Source organism: Tiliqua scincoides, chromosome 5 (genome assembly GCF_035046505.1).
Source record: "Tiliqua scincoides isolate rTilSci1 chromosome 5, rTilSci1.hap2, whole genome shotgun sequence".
Lineage (NCBI taxonomy): Eukaryota > Metazoa > Chordata > Lepidosauria > Squamata > Scincidae > Tiliqua > Tiliqua scincoides.
In genome coordinates, this window is record NC_089825.1 from 92,892,047 (window position 1) to 92,912,358 (window position 20,312).

At 46.8% G+C, this 20,312-nt stretch overlaps 1 protein-coding gene across 1 annotated transcript in view; it reads right to left on the minus strand.

Moving 5' to 3' along the window:
• The window catches only part of SHANK1 (SH3 and multiple ankyrin repeat domains 1), a 69,830-nt gene extending 55,165 nt beyond the window's left edge, over nucleotides 1-14,665 (minus strand). Inside the window, exons 1-5 of the mRNA XM_066627996.1 lie at nucleotides 14,456-14,665; nucleotides 6,777-6,980; nucleotides 5,679-5,750; nucleotides 1,482-1,590; nucleotides 1,237-1,388 (exon numbers count right to left, since the gene is read on the minus strand). Of these exons, the coding sequence (XP_066484093.1) occupies nucleotides 1,237-1,388; nucleotides 1,482-1,590; nucleotides 5,679-5,750; nucleotides 6,777-6,980; nucleotides 14,456-14,665 (747 nt within the window). The remainder of the gene's footprint in view (nucleotides 1-1,236; nucleotides 1,389-1,481; nucleotides 1,591-5,678; nucleotides 5,751-6,776; nucleotides 6,981-14,455) is intronic.
• Nucleotides 14,666-20,312: the final 5,647 nt, after the last annotated feature.

A 20,312-nucleotide genomic window follows, 5' to 3' on the forward strand; every position in this document is an offset into this window, starting at 1 on the left:
GAGATAAATGTTTGAGGGTTTTTTTTTTCTGGTTATTATAAATAAATAAATATTTCTTTCTAGAGCTTCTTTAAAAAAAAAAGTATGGTAAACCTGGGTGGGTCCCAATAGGGTGTCATTTAAAAAAGAGCGTCCTGGTATTATAAAGTTTGGGAACCACTGGTCTACTAGATCAGATCAAAAGTCCGCCTAGACATTATTCTGTTTCCAATAGTGACAATCAGATGGCTTCAAGAAGCCCAGAAGAAGCACATGTAGGTAAAAGCTCTTCCCCCATCATTTCCCCTAGCAACTGGTTTTCAGTGGCAACAGAAGAAGCTTGTGCAGCATAGTCTTTAAGAGACCAAGCTCAGCCCAGTTGGCTGGCCCACTCATGAGGTGGTATGAAGCAGCTGCTTCAGACAGGGGGGTGGCTCACGCAAATGCAGCCCTCTGTCTGCCCATCGCACTGCCCCCCCCCCCCGGCTGGGCACCCAGCCAGCTGCTGTTCCTCTAAGGAGACACTCCAGACCACCCTACTCCACTCTCCTCTCCTGCTTGCTTCCCAGGCTCTCTGTTCAATTTTTAAAATCAGCTAGCTAGTGGAGAAGAGAAGATGTGGAGGAGGTGGCAGGGAAGTAGGAAGAGTTGCAAGAAGTTGTGTGCATGTGAGTACATGAGCATGCGTGCATGCACAAAAGCTAGGGGTGACAAGGTAATGCATTATCTCAGGAAGGCCAGGGTTTGGACCAGCACTGACTGAGCTACAGATGAGGACATCTCTGGTTTGCATCTCACTTCTGTCATGAATTGACAAGGTTATCTCAGCCCCAAGCCCCTCTTACAACATGGAGATAACCATACATACTCACAAGATTACATGTGAAATGCTTTGAATACACTGGAAAGTCCTAACGATTGTTATCTATTGGCTTGCCTCTTGAGCTTCTTTTCAACAATCAGGGCCAGTAGCCTTTGGCAGACTATGCATTTGTCACCACATCCTGTGACAATGCATTCCACAGTGTAGTGTGTGAAGTCCATTTTTGGGCCTGTCCTGAAACGACTGCCGCTGACTTTCATTGGGTAACATCTTGCCTCCCTAGCCAAGGTCTTGTATTGTGGTGAGGGAGAAAAAGTTCTCTCTCTCCACGCCATGCATCCTTTTATGAACCTCTATCGTGCTTCCCCTTGGTCCTTGTTTTGCTTCTCACAATTTAGCACTGGGGGTATCAGGGGTTTAGGAAACAGAATTACCATTAAGGCTGGGTAGTGGTGGGAGCACACAGCCTTGTGCAGCGCTGTGGCTCCATCCCTTGCCCGGAAGTCAATGTGGGCTCCGCCCAGGCATAGTAGCCGAATCACATCAATGGTTCCATCCAACTGCGCAGCTAAAGTCAAAGGGGTCTCTGAGGAGAAAACAGAAGATCACTACTGTGGCAACAGTGTAGCTGGCATCTGAGACACCACCCACCCTCCCCCTTTGTGCCCCTGATGCCTACCGCCAGTGTCAGAATCATGATAGTTGGGATCCAGCCCTTTGTCCAGGAGTCGCGCCACTTTCTCGGCTGCTCCATGTTGCACGTACTCCAGGAACTTCTTCAACCCCGTCTGGGAAAAGATTTGCGAGTGACAGCCATTGAAGGGTAGAGAAAGGAGGGTACAAAATACTGTGGGTTGCAAAGAGGAAACGGAAGAGTTGGGCCTGGTGTTTTAAGCCACCCAGAACTTCTTTCAGGCATGGGAGGAGTTCCAGTGTGCACACAGAGCCCACAGCCCACAAAGGCTTCGCTTTTTCTGTTTAGTTCAATGGCGAAGGATAATCTACATGCATAACCTTCCACGAAGACTTAACCATGCTTATTTTCTCAGGACTGTGGCCATTATCTCAGTATGAACCTCATTTCTTGCCACTTGCTCTTACTTAGAAATCCCTTGCATTTGGTTTCAGAATATTTACAATTCAGGTTTCCTTTTAAAAAAAATTTTTTTTTAAAAGCGTAACGGTTCTAGCACTCATACAGCCCAGTCCTATCCCCTTCTGCATCATTGCACACAACCATTTTTGCAGAGACTGTGCTGCATGCTGGTAGGGGATGGGCAGACCGGAAGGCAAACTAGAGGTAGGAAAACACTTTTTTACTTACCTCCACGTAGGCTTTCTGGCTGCCTATGGTTTTCCTTGAACCCATGCTAGCTATGGAGCTGACATAAGTTCAAGGAGAACCAGAGGGTGTTCCAGGATGGGGGTATGGGGATAGGATCTGGCGTGCATGACTGCTGTTGGATCCACCCCCTCTCTCCCCAACATGCCCCTGGTTCTTCCCTCAAAACACCCCAGATCCCTCTACCCACGGCCCACCCCCACTGCCAACTTACCAGCACTGTTGGAGCATCCAGCTGAGTTTGGTGCATGTGCAGAGCCACTGGCTGTTTCCTCCAGTGGCACCATTGCAGGCAACAGTGGCATGACATTACTGCTACCACTAGACCTTTGGCATTACTGTTTCCCCCCCCCCTCTATGTTGTACCTGCCTTGCGCATTCTGTTTATTCAGGGGGAAAGGTGGGATCTAAATCATTTAAACAATATTTCATCCTGTCAATAAGAAGCTTAATTAGCCATGCCATGTGCAGGCACAGTCATGGGCAGGCTCTGAAGAGAGAAGAGCCACAGGGACTCACAGCCCTACACAGCTTCGAACACAGATTTGAATAAATAAATATGACCTCTGCTGCAGGTTCCATGTGCTTGAAGGAAATATTAAGAACCACAGTTTTCATTTAAAGAAAAAAAGGGTTTCTAGTCCTCATCACAACAAAAGCTGGAAATGTGTTGGTAGTGTCTTTGGAAACTTAAAAAATTAAATTCTGAGTTTGGGTGAATGTTCAGTCATTTCAGGTGTGGGCTTCAGCAAACCATGAGGCCTTATCAGGTGACAGTCATTCTCAGATGACTCCCATATGCATGATAGGTGCAAGAGTGAGACCATGCCTTTGCTCCTTACCCTCCCTGCTACCTGTCCCACCTCCCATGCAACTAAACATCAGTGCATTGGCACAACATCTGACAAGACGCATGTTTGTAAAATCCAGCATGCGTATGCCCAGATTATGCCGTCGGTTCTCTGATTTTATCTGGGATATTGACTGTGCAATCTGGGTCTACACACAGTTGGATTTTATGCGAGTACTCCTTTTTCAGTGTTATGCCCATTGAGCACCCAGCGGCATGGACAGCAGGACCAGTGTGCTGAGTGGGCAGGGAAGGAAAATGCATTCTTACAACTTGTGTAGGTGTAGAGAGAGAGAAAGATGACAGTCACACACACACTCCTACAAGATGAATATGAGAGCTGCCTATTGGAAAGAGTGGAGAAACCCATGATGTTAGCAGAGCTGTGATTGTGCTACGGGGGTCCAACCCCTCAAAAGCAAAGGGTGCCTTTGAAGATAGGAGTCAATCTTTCTAACTCAGGTTATCTTATTTTGTATTGAAAACGCATCTTTGCTCTTGTTGTTTAACTTTTAAAAGTACAACGTATCTGCTTGCAAGCTAATGGAGCGCAAGGCTTCTGCATGCAATAGAACACTGGATTTGGACTGGGCTGGGTGTGATGGGCAATGTGACTAGATTGCTGTAACCTTTGAGGAGTGTTGTGGCTGGAAATTCCAGCCAGCCTCTGCCCCACTTCTAAGCTGCAATTTTAATTGGACAGTGGCCCTCATCCATGGGCTCAGCACCTGCAGATTTCAGTATCCACGGAAGCTGAACCAGTAGCTGGAGGACCTTAGAGGACCTCGTGGGTGCAACCAGAAGTCACTCCTGGTTTGTGCCTGTGACTTCCAGTCATGTCTGGGAGGTCCTCTGAGGCCCTCCAGCTGCGGATTTAATTCCTAGAGAATTTGATTCATAGAGAATTCATAGAGAATTTGGTACCCGCGGAGGAGCCTAGATCTCCTGTAGATACCGAGGGCCCACTTAGACCACATTGCAGGACTATCTAAAGCAGGGGTGCTCAATAGGTGGATCGCGATCTACCGGTAGATCGCGAGGCAAAATGAGTAGATCGCGGAGTGCCGACCCCCCCCTTCAGGTGCCTCTGGGAGGAAACGCCGGGAGTAAGGCCCATTGTACTCAATGGAGCTTACTCCCAGGTAAGTGTGGCTAGGATTGCAGCCTCACAGCCTAATCCTAGGCATGTCTACTCAGGAGTAAGTCCTGTTATACTCAGTGGGGCTCAAGGTACACCAACATACATTGTACACATAAGTGTTATATGTTATGATGGCGCGAACATTGTAAAAAAAACTCTGGTAGATCTCCGGGCCTTGCTGGGTTTCAAAGTAGCTCTCGAGCCAAAAAAGTGTGAGCACCCCTGATCTAAAGCCTTTTTCAGCCAACCTGCAACGTAGGAATAATGGGTTGTACTGGCCCTGGCAGGGTTATTTTTAAAATGTGTATGAACTTAAAGAAATAAATAATAACAGTTTCATATGCAACAAGCTCTGAGTTAGAAAGAGTAAGAATTCAACTTTTTCATGCTTTCTTTTATTTAGGGTGCTGTGTCCTTGTTCAGACACCTGACTGTCAAAAACCTGGGTTTTGCTGTTGTATTCTATGGGCAGCTCTCACTTTCATCCTCTGAATGGCTTATCCATATAAATCCAGAAATACCACATCCAGACAACAGAATGGATTGCTCTGGTGTTTCTTGTCTCTTTGTGCATCAGGAAGCATCTGGAGAAACTCTGTCATCCTATCCAGCCCACAGGTGTGCTGACGTTCCACCTCTGTCTTCTAGCTGCCAACGCTTATCTCAGTGCTTTTATGGATATATTCCTGGTTGCTCAATGTGCAACCCATCATACTGAATACTCCTCACCTAACATGTAAGGCAGCATGTCAAAGACTTGAATAAACCTCCTGGTTTTATTGCTTGACTGGGAATGAAATAGAGAGTATATGAGAAGAGCCTTGCTGTTTCAGTCCAGTGGCCTACGCTGTCCAGAGGTGCTTTCCCACTGTGGCTAAGCTCTGGAACTTCTACAGATAGGGCATGAAGTCAATAGCCCTCCCTGGCTGTTGCTTCTTACAGGAGTAGTCAAGAAATTGGCAAGCCACCATATATGCCTGCTGGCCAGTCCTTGGTTCCATGGATCCCAAACTTTGCAAACTTGATTTATTCCTTTCACTTTCTTCCCCAGTCTCTAACAAAAAAGAACGTCTTAAAATTTTTTTTAAAAAACCCCAGCATTGGGGTTTTTTTAAGCACAGAGATGCATCATTAACCTGTCAGATAAGTCCATTTATATACAGTTGTCCAATTTGCCCACTTCCTTTTCATAACAGAAGATGTCAGTGCCATAGAATATCTGCTTGTGAAAAAGTTGTGATTTTTCAGCAAGGTGTTGAAAGTTGTTAAGAGGCGCTTTTTCAAGTGGGTGCTCCTCTTTTATTTAGCAGGGGGAGAGTAACTGGCCCACCTCACCCCAGCAGTGTCTTTTCTAGTGGCTGTCTGCTGGTGTTGCATCTTTTTAGATTGTGAGCCCTTTTGGGACAGGGAGCCATTAGATATTTGATTTTCTCTGTAAACCGCTTTGTGAACTTTTTGTTGAAAAGCGGTATATAAATACTGTTATTGTTGTTGTTGTTGTAAGCTTTTCAGCAAGGTGTTGAAAAGGTCTCTTTTCACTTACCTTAGTATGGAGTTTTGCCAGCTGCTTCTCATCCAGGTTGGTCTGCTTGTAAACTCGTGTCTTATAGCGGAACTGGGAAGGATGAGACAATGGGGCATTACAAGATGTTACAATAGCTTGCACATAAGATCTATGGAGGCACAGAGGTTCGAGAGTGTAGCTGGAAGTGGGGAGAGGCAGGATCAAATCCCCTCTTAGCCAGGAAGGCTGGTGGTTGACCTTGGGCCAGTAACCATCTCTCAGCCTAGTCTCCCTCACAGGGCAATTGTGAGGATTAAATGCGGGAAATAACCTTGTGCTCCACCCAGAACTCCTTGGAGGAAGAGTGGGATGAAAATGTGCTATCAATTCTGTCTGGTTTTCACCTTTTAGTTCACTTTATGTACTTCACCTTTGTCTCTTGTTGAAAATGTCAACAAAATGGAATTTAAGTAAACAGTAAAATGACCCTCCAGCCCCCTTCATGATCCTAAGACCCCACTTCCACTGAAAGACCTCGGGGTTGCTTCACATGAGATCAGTTTCCTCCACAGAAGTCACTTCTGTATATGAAACCACATGTGTTGCTTATCACAGGTGAGGCACGTATGCACATGTGGCAAGAAGATGCAATGAGCAGTATATGTGGTTCAATCATGCTTGACAAGAGCCCTACATAGATGTTATCAGAGAGAAATGTGTTGACCTGCCATATCCCCTGCGCTAATGTGCTCCATGCCTCCTGGCCTTTTGCATGTTCAGCACTTGTCTGCAAAGCAAGGGCTGAATGTGGGGAGAGATTCTTCTACGATTTAGAACCCAGGGTTCTAGAATGTGGGAAGAAATGCTTCCCTGGCAGTTTTGCCCTCTGCAAACAAATACTGAATGCACAAGATAGCAGAAGGTGCAGCTAGGGAACAGGTCGGTGTGGGGGCCTGATTCCTGCTCCCTGAGTCCAGTGACTGTCCAGCCCTCTGTACAAGGATGTTACTGCTATAACAGGAGCAATGGCATCCAGTGGAGTTCTCCCTGCCATGCAGCTATCAAAGCTGCCCCTTTGCAGTGGCAACCCTCCCTGTGCCCTTTGATCAAATTGTGCTGTTGGCCTGGCAGAGTTACCTCCAGGTATGGCACTCCTTTCTCAAAACTCTGAGGATATTCACGCAAAAGGCGCTCTTCGTCCAAGAACTTGGCATCCCTCCCGTTGGTGGCTGGTTGGAAGAGCCCATAGTTCAATACATCCTTGAGGCTTTCGTTGAGTGTGCACAGGATCTGTTGCTTTGCCACCCAGATAGCTGCATCAGGGTTGAAACGGAGGCATTTCTGAAATGGGACCAGGGGGAGGGGAATGGTGAGACCAAAGGGAATGCATCAAAGCAACACAAAGCATCCTGTCTGAGTTTGCCCTGAAAACAAAACTGAGCATTCATTCATCTTCTAGGGCATGGTGATATTAGCATTGATCTATCCTTTGCTATACCTGCACATCCTGCACTATTTATTTTTATTAGGGCTTCCAACTTATCAAAAAACGTTAGTTGATTCATGATCTGTCTTTTAATCAATTAATCAATTGCATTTGAATATATTTGTGTATTTTTTAATAGCATGTAGATGCCTTTTTGAGATATTGAAAGAAATGTATCTAATGTCCTAAAGAAAAGCTACCACTCATTGGTTTGTAGCTAAAGAAGTCAGTGGTGGATACATGGGACCTCTATGGTCCAAAGGGCAGTACAGCTCTGATTAGCAGTGAATAGGAAATCCACAGTGAAATAGAGCTTTTGCCTTCATTTCCAATGTGGGGCAAGGATGGGCCACAATGCAGATGACTCAGATTTGAGAAGCGAAAACACGCATTTTTTGCAATTCATATGAACTCAAGTCACATGTGTCAAGAACTTGGGCACTGACTTGGGACTCGGTGCTGTGATTCCAGCACATCCCTGGCATGGGGGTTTCTTTGAGGCATTTGCTTGGCACCGGTAAGAAAAATCATGCTACATTAGACACTGGTCTGATCCATTAGGGCTCTTATTATGTTCTTTGGTTCACTAGAACCAAAATATCCACAAATATTGGGGCAAAAAATCAAAACTTCACATATAGGCTAATGGGTTCTGAGCTGTCTGTGACAGATCAGGAGAGAGATCTTGGGGTGGTGGTGGACAGGTCGATGAAAGTGTTGACCCAATGTGCGGCGGCAGTAAAGAAGGCCAATTCTATGCTTAGGATCATTAGAAAAGGTATTGAGAACAAAATGGCTAGTATTATAATGCCGTTGTACAAATCTATGGTAAGGCCACACCTGGAGTATTGTGTCCAGTTCTGGTCGCCACATCTCAAAAAAGACATAGTGGAAATGGAAAAGGTGCAAAAGAGAGCGACTAAGATGATTACTGGGCTGGGGCACCTTCTTTATGAGGAAAGGCTATGGCGTTTGGGCCTCTTCAGCCTAGAAAAGAGATGCCTGAGGGGGGACATGATTGAGACATACAAAATTATGCATGGGAAGGATAAAGTAGATAGAGAGATGCTCTTTACACTCTCACATAACACCAGAACCAGGGGACATTCACTAAAATTGAGTGTTGGGAGAGTTAGGACAGACAAAAGAAAATATTTCTTTACTCAGCGTGTGGTCGGTCTGTGGAACTCCTTGCCTCAGGATGTGGTGATGGCATCTGGCCTGGATGCCTTTAAAAGGGGATTGGACAAGTTTCTGGAGGAAAAATCCATTACGGGGTACAAGCCATGATGTGTATGTGCAACCTCCTGATTTTAGAAATGGGCTATGTCAGAATGCCAGATGCAAGGGAGGGCACCAGGATGAGGTCTCTTGTTATCTGGTGTGCTCCCTAGGGCATTTGGTGGGCTGCTGTGAGATACAGGAAGCTGGACTAGATGGGCCTATGGCCTGATCCAGTGGGGCTGTTCTTATGTTCTTCTTAATAAACAAGATTGTATGCAACCTCTGGGTTTTGGAGGTAGCTTATTTCTGAACGCCAGATGCAAGGGAGTGGCAATAGGGTGCAGGTATCTTGTTGTCCTGTGGGCTTTCAGAAGCATCTGGTGGGCCTCTGTGAGATATAGAAAGCTGGGCCAGATGGGTCCTTGGCCTGATCCAGCATGGCTCTTCTTAAAGTATGCCCATAATTTGCAGTCCCAAATTAAAAGTGGACCTCAGTGATGAGCCAATCAAAGGTGTAGGTAGTTAGTGTATCAGTTAAACCAGGCAGCCCCGGGCTTGTAGCCAGACATTTTGTCATGATGGACCCTTGGTGGGGACAGGGAGCAGCCAAAACATAAATACTGTACAAGTAGCTTAGTACATTTCAGTGATTTTATCATATTAATACACTGCTTAGTGCCTAGGTTTGATTGTTCTTCCAGTACCTTTACACTCAATGGATTGGATCCAAACCCTTTTTCCTGTTCCTCTAAGGGCCCAATCCTATCCAGTAATGGTACACTGGATGCAGGGCTGTCAGCATAGTGTCCACTGCATCCACTGTGCTGTCTGGGGACTAGGCCCATAGGGAGAGGTAAGAAGTGAAATACTTACTTCCCTAGCAACTGCATAGTCCCTGATGGGACTCCTTAGATTTATGCCAGCTCTTTTGCTGGCATAGCTCTGAGAAGCCTGATGTGGACATGTTGAGCCTGGGTTGTAGCAGAATGCGGCAAACGCCACTGCCACCGCAGTCCACCCCACTATGCCTTGATCCACCCTAATTCCCACCACCCCTCCACAGGCAGAAACCACTGGCCCATAGGATTGGACCATCTAGCAGGAGGGATGCAATTTTTGACATCCTTCTCCAGGCACCTGTATCCCCTGAAAATCTGCTCTTAGGGTCCAATTCTATCTAACTTTCCAGCTCTGAGGCAGCCACAATGCAACCCTGAGGTAAGGGAATAAATGTTCCCTTACCTTGAGGAGATCTCTGTGATTGTCCCCACACCAGAGGATCCAGTGTACACCCTGTTGACACTGCTGCATCAGCACTGAAAAGTTGGATAGGATTGGGGGGGGGGGGAACCCACAGGAATGAGATGGTATTTGGTATGGGGGCTGAAGACAGAAAGAGTAATGAGTGAAAAGTGTAGTCCTTGCACAAGTGGAGAAAGTGGGCACACAAGACAGGGTTTCAATCTGATCCACTGACTGGAACACTAGAAGTTTTACCTCTGACTAAGCTGTTAGGGGGAAAGCAACCTGCATGCTTTTTAAAATATTCTCTTAGAGATTTTTCACCACAGGTCCAGGCAAAAATCAAAACTTAGCACAGAAACGGAACTATTGAGAAAGTCAGCGTTTGTTTTTATAATGAGCTATGATAATGGTGTGGAGATATATCTGCAGGCAGTATTGCAGGGCAGGGAAACAAATAAATCATCTGGGTCCTTTGTGGCCCCATGTCCTCTCCTCACAACCTCCCAACGTATGTCTCCATCAGCCTGAATGTGTTGCTAATGCTCTTCCTGCCAGCACGTAGACATGCCACCCCTTTCCAAAGATGAAATGACTGAGTTCAGAACAAAAGTGTGCAAATTTGATTACTCTGAGATATGTTCATACGAGGCATATTTCAGCCGCGTGATGTAGGCTGCTTCAACATGGAAGGCTTTTTGGGTCTTAGGCATGCTTGGTCGGCATGCTCCAGAGCTGCCAGTCACTGAGTGTGCCCCTATTGCCTATATCCCCACAGAAGGCAGATGTGGGAAACTGCTAGCTGTGCACAGCCTGCCTGAGGGAACCTGTGTGGAGAGTGCAGACAAACATTCAGAGGTTTGCTGACCATCTAGTTGTGAGGTAAAAGCCACGTGATGTAGGCTGCTTCAACATGGAAGGCTTTTGGGGTCTTAGGCATGCTCGGTCAGCATGCTCCAGAGCTACCAGTCACTGAGTGTGCCCCTATTGCCTATATCTCCACAGAAGGCAGATGTGGGAAACTGCTAACTGTGCACAGCCTGCCTGAGGGAGCCTGTGTGGAGAGTGCAGACAAACGTTCAGAGGTTTGATGACCATCTAGTTGTGAGGTAAAAGTTGCACTGGGAGTGGGAAATGTTCCTATATGGGCATGAGCCTGTTTGGAGCCACAGCATGCGGGGGGTGAAGAACAGGCCTCTTTCCGGTGCAGAGTACGAAAAATCATACTGTGCCAACTATGTACATTTGAACTGGGTTCCCTGCTCCTTGCTCTCAATGGCACACTGTACAGTACATCTCCCTGTGGAACCCTCAGTACACCTTTGCTCCATGCTGGGGTTTGGCCTTTTTTCCCCATCATTTCCCAGCAGCCTTTGCTTCCTTCCCTCACCCCTCAGACTTCCAAGGGTCAGATGGGGGGTGATGAAGGGACAACCAGTCAAACACATGCTGGCAGCTCCATCCCCGTTTCCATGGACACGACAATTTGTGATCTCTAGCAACGGTTTCCATGGTTGCCCCTGTGAATAGAAATGGGACCCAAGATGAAGGGGGAGCCTGCCTTTAAAGGAGCAGTGAAATATTGGAGAGGAGGGGAAGTGAGGGGCTGGCCTCTGTAAAGGGATGCAGACCAACAAACTTGGGGGGGGGGCATTGTGGTAACCTAGTAGGATGAGTGTATTTGTGTTTTAAACTCCATAAAAACACTGTGTGGATGCAGGACTGGGTGAAGAGGATCACTCCCCTGTGTATATATTATCAAGGGTGTGTGTTTTAAATATGGAGTTACTGGGGTGAAACAAAAAGAGCTAAGGGAGAGGGGATGGGTTTATTAGGGGCTTATTATTAACCATCAATAAGAATATAAAAGTCACAAGTTTTCCATTTCTCCACTGGTTAGACAGGGTGTCAAACATAAGGTCTGGGGGCTGGACATGTCCCATAGAAGCCCTTGGGCTCTCACAGAACCATCAGCTGCTCTCAGCTGCTGAGCTGTGCTGAGGTGTCACTGCTGAAAAGGCAGCCCACATGATAACTGGGCTCTCCCATATCTTGAAAATATCAAGATGTGCGTATTTTCTCTTCCGTCATTTGCAGCTAGTGAGTTCCTAAATGACACAAAAAGTACTTATTTCTGGTCATGACCTGCTTGATGACATCACTTTTGACCCACAGCAGGCACCATCAATGCTATTTGGCCCGCTGTATGAAATGCATTTGAACACCTCTGGGTTTGACCTACTCCGGGCTTCTCTGTGGAAGACACATTTGGTTAAGTAGATTGTAAGCCTGTGAGCAAGGCCTGCCTTTAGTTTTTGATTTTTCTACAGCACTTTAACCTCCGAGGCCCATTGTAAAGTGATAAACAGTATTATCACAGATGTGTTTATTATTACCCTTGCAGCAGGCAAGTGACATTTGATGTATTTCTCATAAGAGGGATGTTGAAAGGTATACCTCTCTGACCGAGAAGCTTTGCCCCCTAGTCCCAGATGTGCAGAGGAGTTGACTCAGGTCTTCCACACACGCTGAGAGAATTTGTAGTGCATTTTTCTTATATCTCATTTGTGACTGCGAATGTTCTGTGTGTAGAACCTTGACTCAGATTAGGAGCCCCAAGAGTGCTCTTCTGAAGTTCACAACTTGGGGGTGGGACCATAGCTCAGTGTGAGAGAGCTTTGCAAGCACAAGGTAGTGCCATACTAAGGTATCTGGCTCTTGGGGGCACAAAATTTTTTAACACCACCCTATACCCCACGTAATGCCCTTTCCAAAATTTTTAACACCCCGTACAACATCTTAGAGACCTCCAAAAGGCACTTCTTGTTTCCTCCAAAAACCAGCAGTGCCTTTTGGTGGCCTCTAAGATACCCCTTCAAGGCGTGGTGCTTGTACCTCAGGTCAATGTACCTCCCGGGTCCTCCCTGCGACTGGCACAAGGTCCCATATTTAATCCCTGACATCCATTAGCATTCCTGGAGGGGGGCAAAAAGCTAAGTTTCTTCAGGCACTTGGCCGCTGGTGTAATGTGGCCCCTCCCTCTTGAGCCATTCATGAAGAAACCTGAAGAAACTTAGTGTTTTGTCCCTCCCTTCCAGGAATACCAGTGCTGACCTCTCCAACTAGGGCTAGGAAAGACCCTTCCTTAAAATCTTAGAGAGCCACTGCCAAATCTGAGCATGATGGACCAAAAGTCTGACTCCGTACAAAGCAACTTTCTATATTTTCCGGAAGTCATACAGTGTGAACTTTCTGGGTTTAGGGGCAGCCTTTTTGTACAACACCACAATGTACCCATGAGAGTATACAGTGGACAGTAAAAATAAGCCAGACACCCTTTGTAGGGTGTGTGTATATGTTTGCGTGTGTGTGTGTAGTGGAGTTTAGAGAGGCCCACATTGTGGCATTCAGTGAAAAAGAGCTGGCATGCATGCAATGGGACTTCTGGGGTGCCCAGGGAGGGTTTGCACAGCTGCGCAAGTACATTGGTGGGGGGAAAAGGAGGGGGGAAGCCTGCTTTGCATAGGTCTGCAGCTGCCGCTCCAAATCAAAGGCTTTCCGGATGAAAGGGCTGCTGCTGATGGCGTTTATCTGTACATGTGTTGCTGAGTGTCCTGGTTTTATTGCTAATGAAGGGGGAAAGGAGTAAATTCTTTTAGTGCTGAGCTAAGGACGAATCCCGTTCTGCATTAATTACCCCTCTAGGGAGTGAGGTGGTGGTGGTGGTGGTAGTAGTGGTGGGGTGGAGCCCAGCCAGGAAGGAAAGCCCCATTTTCTTCTGTCCGTTCTTCCCTTGTGCCTCATTCTCCTTGTGGCATGCAGAATTGCAGAAACAAGTAACTGAAGGTCATCTTGTGCAAAACGCATCCCCGCCCACAAGACCCTCTCTGCACATGAGCCCCTCCCTTCCTCAAAGTACTCATGTCGTGCAGTTTATTTTGGGTTCATGTGCTACAGAAGAGAAAAAGAGGACAGCAGGAGCCCAAAGCGATGTGATTTAAGCACAAGGCAGTGAGGCACAGTGGTCAGAGTGTTGGGAAGGTTTTCACAAAAATAGGAAGTGCCTTTTCCTATTTGTGTTAGGAAATACTGGTGTATTTGTGTATGTGTTAAAAAAATTTTGTGCCCCCGGGTGCCAGATGGCATAGCTACACCACTGGGACTGAGAAAACCCAGGTTCAAATGGCCACTTGACCAAAAAGCCAACCACTCACTCTCTCTCAGCCTAACCTATCTCATCGCCCCTCTCTCTCTCTCTCTCTCTCTCTCTCTCTCTCAGCCTAACCTACCTAAACCCTCCTCAAGGGGGAGGAGATCCTGTAGGCTGCCATGAGCTCCTTGGAAATCGATGAAATAAGATGACTAGTTTAGTAAAATAGTCCAGATGGCTTCAGCAATTCAATCAAACCATACAAACACAGAGGAAGTGAGGGAAATTAAAATGGAAAGAAGATAAAATTAAAATAGGCAGTCTCGCATCATTTGTTGGCTGGGGAAAATGTCTGTCGAACACCAAAAATGGAGATTTGGTCAGATCCTGAAAATGTTCTCCATATTTGCTTCCCATTACATCTCATCTTCAAGTTGGCCACGATGCCTCTCAATTTATCATTTATTTTCCCACATTTTTATACCGCCCTTCCTCCAAGGAGCTCAGGGTGGTGTATATGGTTCCTCTCCTCCTTTTGTCCTCACAACAACCCTGTGAGGTAGGTGAGGCTGAGAGATAGTGACTGGCCCATGGTCACCCAGGAAGCTTCATGGCTAAGCAGGGATTTGAACCTGGATCTTCCAGGTCTAAGTCCACCTCCCGAACCACTACACCATCCTGGCTCTCACTGCATCCCCTCCTTTGGCTCCTTACCGTCTGGTGCAGGTCGGGAATGCCAATGCGGAAAACCATCATACTGAAGTGGGCGTCCTCAGGAACTGACATGGGGTGACTGTGGCCAGGGTTAGCAGGGCTGACCGGGGGGCTGGGCCCCTCGCGGGAGCTCTCCGAGCCTGTCTCCCCCTCGGGACACTGGGAGAGGTGCTCCTCCTCCTCCGCGCTGGTTTCGGGGCTCTGGGGCATCGTCAGGGGTGCTGGGCACCATCACTGGCTGCACTAAAAGGGGGGGGGAGAAAGAATGCGATCAATGGTTAGCATTATTTTCCACAATTTTTAGTACCCTTTTTCCTTCCTTCCCCTCATCCCCACATTTTGTCCTCACAACAACCCTGTGAGGTAGGTGAGACTGAGAAATAGTGGGCCCAAGGTCACCCAGGGATTTGAACCCTGGATCTTCCTGGTGACTGGCCCAAGGTCAAGAGGGACTGGCCCAAGGTGAGCGGGGATTTGAACCTGAATCTTCCATGTCTAACTCCCAAACCACTACACCATCCTCGAGTAGATGAGCAAAAGATGTGTAGGAGCAGTAAGCAGGAGGTGGGGGCAGAGGAGGGATCTCTGCATCCCCAATCCACTGAGGTGTGTTCTCACCCATATGAATGCACATATAGAAGTGCGCTCTTCATAGTCAGCAATGCTAATAATACAATCAGTCATGAGACCAATTTGCACGCAGTGCATAAACCAGATGCACTGCCAATCAAGCAAAAGCAGACCTGCCCATCCTGCTATACACACACACACACACACACACACACAGTATACTAACATAAAACAGACCAAAATACATGCTCAGAGGGATTGTGCAGACAAACCACGCAAAGTCACAGCAGGCCTAGTTCAAGCTGTTTTGCTGCCCTAAGTGAAAACTGATGGTGCCACCTACCCCAATGTCTTGCTTTATGCAGGGGGTGGATTGTGTCTCCTCCACAAGGGATTTCCCTAAGTTTCTGCATCTTTTATCTACTCAATACAAGCGAATGAAGATTTGGACTCTATTTGCTTGTCTAGGGCAGGAGAAAATGACTGCAGTCAGAAAAATCAAGATGAGAGGCAGAAAATTGCCCCATACCTTGGCAGGGCATTGTTGTCCCAAGGGTTGAAGGGGGAATTGTGTTTCATCCAGAACAGTGTTTCCCAAACTGTGGGTTGTGACCCATAAGCGGGGAAGACTCAATTTTTGATGGGTTGCTGGCCTCCTGAGGCCAGGATGCTACAAGGTGAAATGGCACATGACCGAGAAGTCATTTCCGGGTTGTGTGTTGGCCGTGTTGTGCTGCGTTTCTCAAAGTGTGTGTTGCATTGGTGGGTTGCGACAGACTCTTTGGGAAACTTGACACGATGCCACAGATGACTCAGAGCGCATGGGGGGACCTGCGACCAAGTTACGGGTTGTCCACCATTTTACTTTGCAGTGTCCTCAGTGAACCCTAGATCTACCTTGATGCAGGTAAGGTGCCAAGGTAAGGAGTTTGGGAACCCCTGCCCTTGAACATTTTCCTGGTTGCTCTAGAACATTTCCTGAACGTTGCCACCTTAAGCAGTTGTTCTGTCTCTTGAATTGGGCAAGTCCCGACCCACAAAGAAATACACTGCAAATGCACATAGAAGAGGTGGACATGGCTAGAAGAAAGTACACAAAGGAAAGAAGGAGCCCAGAGAAACACACACACACACCAGATAGCAAATCACAAGTGTGCAAATGGTGGCAGACAAGAGTGGCATTCTGGGTTTCTTTTCCAATCCTTTCACAATAACCGCCTTCCCCAATTCACTCACTGAGATCTATCATGACTGCTGAGATCTCAAAGTATGATGCTTTGCCTTCTCAGAAAACACTAAAGGAATGCATTTGCTATTGTCAGTGTTTTCTTCTTATTAAATGTGCCTGTGGCAAACTGGTAGTGTGAATGAAAAACCAGAAGTGCAAAAATGCCTACATGCTCATGATGAGCTCAATATTGTCTTCACTGACCAAAAAGCAGGCAGCAGCTCTTCAGGGTTTCAGACAGGAACTTTTTCTAGCCCAACCTGCAGCTGTCCTTCTCCATGCATGCCAAGCACATGTAGCTCTTAGCTACAGTTCCACCTTCAAGCTTCTCACACTGCTCATGGTGCACGCATTGGCTACATAGGCTCGTGGCTGCTGATTCACACCACCAGTTTTGACACAGGCAAATTCATGACATCCAGGAAAGAAAGTCTCCACAATTTGAAATAAATTTCCATGCTGATTGTGGGAAGTGATCTTCAGCAGCACACATTCGTAAATACATGCTCACATTATTGCATGTGTATACAGACACACAAGCACACATACAGAGTTATATACTTATAACGTCAAGCAACATAGCTTCCAGTATTTCACAGATGAAAAAGCATGCTTGCAGCTTGCTTAATCTCATGCCACTGATCGCTGCCTGAGCGCTCCTTTCTGCTGAAGCCTTTTCTCGCCTCATTTTCCTCTGTATTCTTTCATTTCCTTTGCAATAGCCTGTCCTTCACTGATTTAAAAGTCAAGGCACTGTTGGTCTTTTGGTAAATGTCATGTAAGGAAAACATACTGTAATTGTCTGATAATTCACTGTCATAGTTCAGAGTATACTTCAGCCTCTGTGGTGGGTGAAATGGCAGGCTGTGCATTGTGTGGTGCTTTAATGGTTGCGATGCGTGCATTTCTGTGTGTGTGCACATGACAAAAAATGTCTCGCTCCACTTAGAAATGGTAACTTCTAGAGATCTTGGGGAGGGTGCTGAACACTGAGAAAAAGATGACCCAAGTGACCCACACCAGGATCTTAATAAGCCACCACCAACCTCAACAAAAATAGGAGCAAAGATTTACCAGGTGCCAATTAAAAAAAAAAAAATTAAGGACGTTCTCTGGTCCATATTTATGCCAACATACACAATATCACTTAGAGCATAATCCTACTTAGAAGTAAGGCCCACTTAAGCCATTTCTACCCAACGTTGCATATATTCAACATGAATCAAATGCGTATGCCTGTGGGCTGGGCAGAAATGGGTTAAGTCAGTAGAACTTACTCCGAGGCAAGTGTATATGGGATTACAACCTTAGCCTGTCCCTGCCAACAAATAGGGATCCTCTTGCTTTTTTCATCCACTTTGCCTTCTTAAATTTCCGCATATCATTATGGTCTTCAACTCCATTGTTTCCTGCTTCTCCCCACACAATCCCCGATCTCTGCTCCAATCTTGGTCCCATCTCCCAGCCATGCTGGTTATAATTTCCTCACCTCAGGTCCTTGCCCTGTATGTCTGCTAAATGTCCCTTCCACCCCAGTCTCCTTCACTGACTTTTTGAGCTCTGCGTCCCAGTTTCCACCTGGCCCCAGGGCCCAGGCAATCTGGATGCAAGCAGCACACCACGTCCCAGAAAGAACAGCCCAGGGACTCCTGCCCCATTTTCGGCACCTGCTTGAATGGCCTATAATTAGCCTGAAAGGACACAGCTCTGTCTGCCCCAGACACTACCAATCCCATTTGCTAGGTGTCTCAGACTTGTCTGCCCCATGGAATTGGAGCTACCTCTGGTGTCAGGTCAAGATCCCTTGTTTAATAGTGAGGCTCTACCATCCATCCTACCAAAATTCCTATGACCACAGCAGGGCTGGCCCATCCATGAGGCCAACCGAATCTGTTGCCTCAGGCAGTAGTTTGGTGGGGGAGCCCATCACTGTCTGCCTAATTGCCTCCACTGCCCCTTCTCCTTCCACTCCCAGGATTGGAAAGAGGAAGAGGAAGATGGAGAGGAAAAGAAAATAGAGGAAGGGAATGGAATGAAAAAGAGATGAATGGAGGGGAGTGCTGAGCTAGGAGACTGGGAGGAGGAGAGGTTGGCACATCGTCAGGAATGGGGGCAGCCTTTCAGGCTTCAGAAGGTCTTGGGATGGCCCTGGGCCACTGCCACAAAGATTTCCTGCTGATGCATCAGAGTTTGCTACAGCTGGAGGCACAATTTTGGAGGCACATTCAAAGGCCAGAAAGGTCTTCCCTCCAGGAAGCAAAGAAGCCAAAATCAGAAGCCATTCACATTAACATTTGTCCCAGTCTGAAGTCAATTCAAGCTTGCTTTTTCAGTATGATTGTCAGAAGCTCAGAGGACATCTTATATGAAGCAACCTTCTAATGAAGTCAGACCACTGGTCCATCTAGGTCAGTGACATGCATCCCCAGGATTTCAGAGAAGGATATTTCCTAGCCCTGCTTGGAGATGCAGGGATTGAACCTGAGATCTTCTGTACGCAAAACCAGATATTCTGAACTCTGGGCCCTTGTATGCAAGTGGTTTAGCATTTCCTGGCCCAGGACATTGTGCCAAATCTGTCTGAAGCCGGTTGAATGCTGGGCACTCCCTGACAGAGTCACTTCCAAGACCTGGTAGAACTCTACAGATCCAGGGCCCAGCAATTTCTCGAGCTACACACTTCTGCTGATATTTATTGACGTGCTTGATACTATAAAAATACACCAGACAGAAGATGATGGTGGTGCTAAATGGTTTTAGCACAGGAGGAATAATACGTGTGCATACATTGCACTTGTGTAACACCTCAAGTGATAATGTAAAGCATCATTGCATGTGTGAGGGACACAAATATCAAGAGACAGATAGACAACACATAACTGAAGACTCTCGTAATGGCTGGGGATCTTCTAGCCTAGAACATGGGACTGCTTGTGTGCTATGATTTTGCAGGAGCCCTGGAAAACTAAAAGAATGTAGCCACGGAATCCAGTTTCCTATGAAACTCAGATCCCAATCCTATGCTTTTCTCCACCACAGCATGCAGCCGTGCCAAAACAGGCCGAACTACATGCTATGGGGCAGAGGGGCAATTAGGAGGCTTGGGAGAGGCAAGGGAAAACATTTTCCCTTATCTCTAAGTAAGCCTCACGATTGCCAATGGATCTCCTTGGACCTGTGCTAGCTCTTTAGCTGACACAAGTCCAAGAAGAGAGGGGAGGCATATGTCATCATAAGAACATAGGAAGAGCCCCACTGGAGCAGGCCAAAGGCCCATCTAGTCTAGCTTCCTGTATCTCACAGTGGCCCACCAAATGCCCCAGGGTGCACACAAGACAACAGACACAACCTGAGGCCTGGTGCCCTCCCTGCCTCTAAAACCAAGAGCTTGCACAGAGGGCACAGCATCTGGTGTAGGTCACCCGCAATGGGTGCCACCCCCTCCCGCTTCCAACATGTCCCCAGCCCTCTCCCAATTTCTTTGTTATGCCCACCCTCTGCCTTGTTACACCTACCCTGCTGACTTGGGGAAGTCAGTAAGCCTTCACCACCTCCACTGCCACATTTGTGATGCCATAAAGCATATTCTGCTGAAAGAACACTAGTTCTGATGGTGGTAAAGTCACTTAGGATTGGGCCATCGTGTTCATTTTTTTCTCATTTTTTTCCACAGCCAGAAGACTTTACAAAGAATGAGAGAAATGGAGGCAGGGATACTCAAGGGAAGAATATGTGTTTATTTCAGTCATACATTTGTCAGTCTTACAAAAATCATAGGGAGCTGTGTTGGCACATTAGAAAAAAATCCCAAAGCCACCAGCTCGTAATACCTTTATGAGGACTCAAGAAAATGGGACAAAGTCCCAAGCACATGAAAGCTTCCTAATCATGGTGCATCATTTTAATTGAACCTCATAAAAGTATGGGACCTCCCTTTGTATCCATGGATTTGGGACCCACAGTTTTAATTAATCGCAGGTTCCAAATCCACAGAGGAGACTGGACCTGAGCTCCTGGACATGACCAGTTACATCTGGGAGCCAGTTTTTGTAAAAACCG